Raw genomic sequence first — 7,700 nt, 5'->3', positions numbered from 1 at the left:
CAATTATTAGGATAGTGATGAAGTTAACAATCAAATGTTAACGTACGTAATCCATAGGCTTAGGAGTCAACTCTAGAATTTTCTTTTTGGGTCCTACTTTGGACCCCTCTCTCTGAAAGACTCAAACTAATTCGAGGTGACATGCATATGATCCCTATTAATTATAATCAATTGATGCATGTTCTATGTCGTCGGGTACAAGTAGTAGTATAATTTTCTTATTAGCAATTACTACCATGTATATATGTATCCAAAATATTCCAATCAAAGGAATGTAATATATCCACGTACACATATATTATATATATAAAATCTTAAGCACATGTGCTCATAATCTAGACGAGTTTTGATGTTTGTCTCCAGGACTGAGGACGATCAATAACACAATAGCTTATGTTTAGGACAACCTTTCAATTAAATTGTCCTCAAATTAAAATACCTCAAACATTTAAATGTACATATTTGACATATAGAATAAATATAGGTATAAGTACTCAAAATTTTAAGTTTGTAAGTGGTATAAATCTAATAATTATTTATAATTTTTTTTTTTTTGATTTTGTTAGGTACAAATTTTATTATTGTCTTATTAAACATGACACATATAAATTCCAGAATCTAAATTATTGAGTCTAGATAAAATCATGTAATATCTTAAACTGAAAAATTATGACTACAACTTTTATAATGCATTTACTTTTAACAATTCAAAACAGAGTAAAAATTGAAAAAAAATATATATATATAATTTTATAAACATTAAATACTTATATTATTAAAAATAAAGATTATATTTATATTGCTTGCAAATTTAAATTTTAAATAATTATACTATTTTTTCTAATTATATAGTATATATATATATATGTATAATTTGATTTTTACATCGTTCTATGGGTGTAAATTTATTTTGTGTAGAAATGTAATAAATGTACATTTATGACCCAAACACACTGGCACACGACGCGGTGCATGATTGGTCTGAGTCGTGGGAAAAACAATTACTTATTTGACTAGGAGAGGAGTGTGTTGTACTAATTCCAATTATACATTTACCAAAAAAAAAAAAAAAAAGAAATTCCAATTATACAAAATGTATGTGCCCCACACTTGGTATTGGAAAAGATTGTAAACTATAAAATGTTTTTTAACAAGTACTGCACACACATACACGTACAAAACAACTTATTCATATCAAAGAATAAGAAAAAAGGTGTTACAGCATTATGATGCTAAACTTGTGATGCTCAAAAGGGCCGTATACACTCCCGACTCTATCAAAAGTTGGAAATTTTGTGAAATCTTCGCAAAAGATCATGACCCATTATTATTTTTTAGATTTTATATATATGATCAGCCAAAAACAACTGATTTATATATATGACATTTATGTGAAAAGGGTTTACGATGGTGGCCTGGCCTCCACCACGAGCTTATACAGGTATATGGCGTACACATTTTTCTTTCCATGATTCTCTATTTTCAGGACTTGATCATATCGCACTAATAATGTAATTGATATACATATATTATCTCTATTTCCTTTTTATGCGAAAGTACTATTAATAATATATTCCCATGCAATATTTATTATTAATAATATTAATGCATATCACGTAGCATGATTAATTACTAAAATGTAAACTGTAGTTATAAATACTATCTAACATGTATACATGTAAATTATACAAACGAATATATATACTGGATCATTTTTAATTAATTGTAATCATGACAAAGTAAACAAAATTTAATGTGCGCACTATTTTGAAAAAAAACAAACAAACAAACAAACAAAAAAAATTCATAGTAATTTATTAAATATTATGTATAGCTAAAATATATATATATATAGTGATGACACATTATATATATATATATATGTCTATAACTGCTGATAGAAAAGGTTCCTGTGTTATTTGATGCACAATTTTGTTATCACTAATTAGTAATTACTTCAAAATAGAAAATATGATAATTATTAGATAATTATTCTGTTTCTAATGTATATATGTAAAATATATATGACAAATGACCCAAATATTAATACTGATAAAAGATAATAGAAAATATGATTAAATATATACTCGTGATAATGTACATGTATCAATATATAGTATCATTAATTGATTAAATTAAATAAGATAAACAAATAGAATCGATTATATTCTAAATGCGGAGTATCATGATTTTTAATTTAACCAATTAGTGATTAGAGAGTTGCGTGATGCACCATATGGTACGTGTATTGTTGCGCTGTCGTGCATTAATCTTATATATGATAATCATTGTGACCATTATCATATAAATAGTCCTTGATTAATTACCTTAAAGAGGTTAAAACAAGTGTTTTCAATATTATATTTAAAATACTATATGAAATGAAAATTGTAATAATCTTATCAAATGTACGCTCATACAAACCAAAACTATATACTTATATATATATTTATATATATTAATATATTTACAACCATTGCTACTACTACTTAAAAGTTAAAAGGCCTAAGAACCCAGTATATTCACATGTTCATATATGTTAATGGATATATATAAGGGCAAATTAATCATGTGGTAACCAACATATATAGCCTATCTATAGATATTAATAATTATATCACGTTAATTAAGTGCCCAATTCAATGAAGGACAAGGAAGAGAAAATAAAGCATATTATATTGAGGGGTCCATCATTATTTTGAGTAGTAACATTAGGGTCATGGGGACAAAAGTTGGACCACCAGGGTGATTATTATTGATTAGTCTGAAATCATGAAGGAGAAGAGCCAAATGGACTTTGCAAATAAAAAGGACACCTAGGGTGGCACCTAATTAAGGAAATCTTTTAAGATCTTGTGTCACCCATATTTGAAAGTAACAAGAGAAAACTCCCAACCAGAGAAGAGACTAAGTATGCTTTGAAAAATATGGTTGTGTTAACGTACCTATATATGTATTCTCAAAAAATGAAATAAATGTCAATGTCTTACCTATCTTAAAATAAGCCTATAGTATGAAACTTGTACATCAATGAGAAAATTTATATAGTAAAAAGTTATATATATATTTCATTTGATTTGAGTATTATTATTAATTAAATTCATACCTCTCTAGGGTCTACAAAAAGAGGTTTTGATGGAGGAGTTTTTGTGAACCCCTCCTCTTCATGGTCCTTGATCTTCAAGGCTTTTATACACCACAAATCTTCGGGACAAGATAATAATTTCCAATGTGGGATGTGATGTCTCAACTCGAACTCGTGACCACCAACTTCGGTCACTATTGCCTTACAATCTTTGGAAGCTATAGCCATGTTATGCACGAATTGGCATAAACTCCTGACCAGCTTTCCGGACAATGGACCTTCGGAGTGAACTCCATACATGAAATAAAACCCAAAAGGGTTAAAGAAGTTTGGTATGCAAGGAGGTACTAACTTAATTATAAACTTATTATTAAAGCAAGAAGAAGGGAATAATCTACTAATCAATCTACTACTTTTGGTATAAATTAAACACGATAAGGGAGCTTTCCCTAGCCACAGCTTGAAAAGTCCCCCAGTGTTCCACACACTAACCATGGCCCAGCTACTACTACTACCCAATGACTCTCCTTTTGGGTAGGCCACCCATGTCCCCAAGCTCAACTTGTTACTCAATATGTCGTTTATGTCCTTTGGAAAAAACTCAGCGGACGACATGAATTTCCGGTACAAACACTCAGCTTCTTCCACTTTAACCTTGGAAATCTCCACATTCGACGAGATATGTGAGGCCCTGTTCTGAACAGGGTTGACCAGAATTGCTGGAGTCCTAAACTTGTTGTACCCAAATTTCTCAACAAAGAGCTTCACCGAGGCCTTGTTGTCCTTCTCGGTTGCCATGTAGCTATAATCAACCTCGTTCGACACGAACCACTCCTCTACCTCTCGAACCAGGCTCGACCCAATCCCTTTTCGTCTGTGATGAGGGGACACCCTTAGGCCTAAGATGTAACCCACCTTGGCTCCGCCGGCTCCGCTAACTCCTAATTTATTCATTGTGACCACTTTTATTGAGCCTTGAATCACACCAACTAATTCCTTGTCCAACTCCGCTACCTAAAATTAATCATTATTAATATTTTATTTTATTGATATAGAATAAATAATAATAATAATAGAGTAATTAATTAATTTAATTAATTAATTACCAGCATCTTATACATCGGACTGTTGCGGATCCTACAAATGGGGTCACCCATAGTGTCCGTGAAGAGAAAAATTCGTTCGGTTGGGCCCACCTCACATCTTCGTTCGAGGTCTTCAACTCTAGCTCTGTCAACTTGCTTATCGTAGCTCCGAATTATCGGCCGTGGCTTATTCAATCCCATTCTATTCAAAACTATATATAACAAACACACTACTAGAGTCTAGACTATATAAATAAATATATGTGTGTATAATATTGAACGATTTAGGTAAATTAATCAGTTGTTGTTTCTTTTTTGATTGGTAATTTTGATGAGATTCATCGATGATGGAGTAGATCGTAGTACACTTAATAAGGAAAGGACAGTAGTAAAGACACTTATATATATATAGAGAAACTTAACTAGTACGAAGATCGATGAATAAATGATCGATGATGATGGTTATAATCATTTATATATATACACATGGAGATTTGAGAGAGAGAGAGAGAAAGAGAGAGATAAACTTGCTTATTACTATATTTATATATGTATAAAATGGCATGGCCGCCTAGGGAATGTTTGTCTATCATATCATGATCATCAACATCAACCTAGGCTTTTGAAAAGAAATTAATAATACTAGACAAAAGGTGGTTTAATTATAGGATGTGTTTTTTGTCTCTCTAGCTATAGCCTTTTCATTCTTCTATCTTTATTAGATTTTTACATAATAATAGTTATTATAATAATATTATGTCAAAATGGAAATATACACTAACTTAGTTTCGTTAGGCCAATCCACGTTAGGATAACCTCAGGCTCACGCCATGATGCACACATAAGAGAGTATATATATCTGCACGTATATATAGTTAATAATAATATAGTCAGTTAATAAAAGTAATTAAATAAATAACATTAATAAAAGACTATGTACGCAAATACATATACACATGTATATATATGTAGTACAATTGTTAATCATTCTTTATTTGTACTACATATTCATTTGGTCCAAAACCATACAAGTATTCGTAACCCCACCATATTACAAATGTAGATAACTAAACCCTACACATGGATACCGTACTTACACACACATGAGTCGGCGAGTTCCATTAGGAAAAAAAAATATTATATCTTCGAATATCTAATCATGGATTAACAAACCTGATGATCCCTGTTAACGAGAAAAGCTAACTTATAATTAATAGTTAGTAGCTAGCCAACTGATTAGTGTTTAATTAATCATAGCCAATCATCGATCGTAGAGGGCGACAGATCATGTAGTTTACCTAATTGAAGAGCTTAGATTGCGTCGGCGGATTGCCACGTGTAACCCGTGGGGTGCATGTAGAAGCATTTAATATTTATATATTTTTTTATATAGATCATGATGATTTTGTGGTGGGATTAGTTAATTAATTATTCAGCTTTGGGGGGGTTCAGTTAGTTTGAGAGGCTTTTTTGAGAATGGAAAGAGAAACTAAAACACATAGAATAATGTTTTTTTTTTTTTTTTGTCCTGATCATTTGGCATTATTGTAACGAAGATTTTATTTTATATATTTTGGTGTGTTATTTTCGGATTAGAAAATTTGAATGGGAATGATGGGTGGCTTTGTGTGTGGTGGTCCATATATATAACTATTCGACTCTAAACACTTAAGTAGAGAGATTCGAAAGTGAAAGTGAAACCCCCACTACAATATACATATATAAATATATACACTTCATTCATTGATTTGCAATTTGTGCTAATTAAGCATATATAATTTATAATTCTGGTATTATAATCATAATGCTTTTGCCTAGCGCACCCCCCTATAGCTAAGGTGCGTGGAAACTTGTCTTAATGTCGCGACAAAACTAGAGGGTATATAATGATCATACCAAAAAACTTGTTAATGGATGATGATTAGTATATCAATAGTACTATTAAATATATTTTTTTAATTAAATGGTATCATTAATGTTTAGGCTTTGCAAATTGTGGTAGTAGTACCATCTCTTAAAAATTTTCTTTTTATGTCAATTATAAAGAGGGCTTTGAATTTAAATAAATTATTATACAATATATAATTGTACGGATTGAACACGTCAATATTGTCCTCAAATGAGAATAGGCAAACTAAAATTGACAAAATATAGTTAATTAAGCAAAATCATAAAACAAATACGGATACCAACATATATTTATATAATATATATGTGTATGGCCTACTTACCCACAAAAAGAAATGTTTTATTTGAATAATTATAAAGCTCTCCCTTTCAGCAACAAAAAAAAAAAAAATTGTAAAGCTCTCCCTTTTCCTGTTGATATCCATTTCATAATAATAAAATAAGATAATAATACTGGTAGAAGTGAGAACACTTAATTGATGAGTTCTATATAATGATTATCCAGTTCAATATATATATAATGATTCATAAAAAAAGCAAAATAGTAAAAGCGCACATCAAACAGAAACTCCCAATATCACAAAATCCCACCATCTCACACTTCTCACTCCCTTCATCTTCACTAAAGCACTTAAAAATGGCTCATGAAACCCCAACCGTCCCTATATATTGATTTTTTTTTTAGCTTATTTATGCTGTAGATTCTTGAATTATATAAGCTTTGGTGAGTTGGTCTTAAATTTTATTTTTTTGGTAAATTACTCTCGGAATTATATACATTTTAGTGAATTTATCCCTAAATTTTATTTTGGTAAATTGATCCTCAAATTTTTATTTTATTAGCAATATTTAAATCTCCACTTGGATATTGATATTTTTATTATTTTTTATGTATTTTACTTTTTTTTTTTTTTTTTGTATTAAATTCAAAGAATTCCATTTTTTAATTTTAAGACATTGATAAAACAATTATATTAATATATTTATTCATTTATTTTTATTTCTAAGTATTCATATAATATTTATTTTTTTTTACCAAAATATTTAAAATATGCTATATTCATATATGTTATTTAAATTTTGCATCAACATTAGTAAAATTATGAGTCCACTTCTGAGTTTAAATTAACTAAATTTTATAATATAATTTAATTATTTGGTAGTTTATATAAAAAAGAATATTATTTTGGCTACAAGATGTTGCGAAAGAGTAGTTGTACTATCTACCACCGGAAACTATTGAAACATGAAATGACATGAAGACTGTTTTCTTGGAACGATACTTTCCAGCCTCTAAAGTTGGAAGCATCCAAAAAGAAATCTGTGGAATTTAGCAAATTATTGGAGAGTCACTTTATGAATATTGGGAAAGATTTAAAAGGTTGTGTGCTAGTTGCCCTCATCACCAAATCAGTGAACAGCTCCTAATTCAATACTTTTATGAAGGTCTCTTACCTTTTGAGAGAAGTATGATAGATGCAGCAAGTGGAGGAGCATTGGTAGACAAAACCCCAATAGAAGCCAGAAATCTTATCTCAAACATGGCAGCCAATTCACAACAGTTTGGCACTCGCCGATACTCTCCCTCAACATCACGACAAGTTAATAAAGTGAGAAAATCC

General features: G+C 30.0%; 1 protein-coding gene across 1 annotated transcript; it reads right to left on the bottom strand.

Annotated features, from left to right (window-relative positions):
* Positions 1–2,903: 2,903 nt before the first annotated feature.
* On the bottom strand, positions 2,904–5,015 carry LOC115718857 (probable N-acetyltransferase HLS1). The gene is made up of 2 exons (XM_030647667.2): positions 4,192–5,015; positions 2,904–4,099 (listed from the first exon to the last, which is right to left on the bottom strand). Exons 1-2 carry the CDS (start codon positions 4,369–4,371, stop codon positions 3,101–3,103), a joined length of 1,179 nt encoding a protein of 392 aa, XP_030503527.1. The 5' UTR covers positions 4,372–5,015; the 3' UTR covers positions 2,904–3,100.
* Positions 5,016–7,700: the final 2,685 nt, after the last annotated feature.

The sequence above is a fragment of the Cannabis sativa genome, chromosome 2 (assembly GCF_029168945.1).
Source record: "Cannabis sativa cultivar Pink pepper isolate KNU-18-1 chromosome 2, ASM2916894v1, whole genome shotgun sequence".
In the NCBI taxonomy this organism is placed as follows: domain Eukaryota; kingdom Viridiplantae; phylum Streptophyta; class Magnoliopsida; order Rosales; family Cannabaceae; genus Cannabis; species Cannabis sativa.
The sequence above is the reverse complement of the archived record's forward strand: the minus strand, read 5'-3'. Positions and strand labels throughout refer to the sequence as shown.

What these genes read in the sequence shown, in the direction of transcription:
- LOC115718857 (XM_030647667.2), bottom strand. Translation starts at nt 4,371, where the DNA reads ATGGGATTGAATAAGCCACGGCCGATAATTCGGAGCTACGATAAGCAA. An exon ending in GTCCGATGTATAAGATGCTG is followed by an intron (nt 4,100 to 4,191) that starts GTAATTAATTAA and finishes GATTAATTTTAG; the next exon opens with GTAGCGGAGTTGGACAAGGA.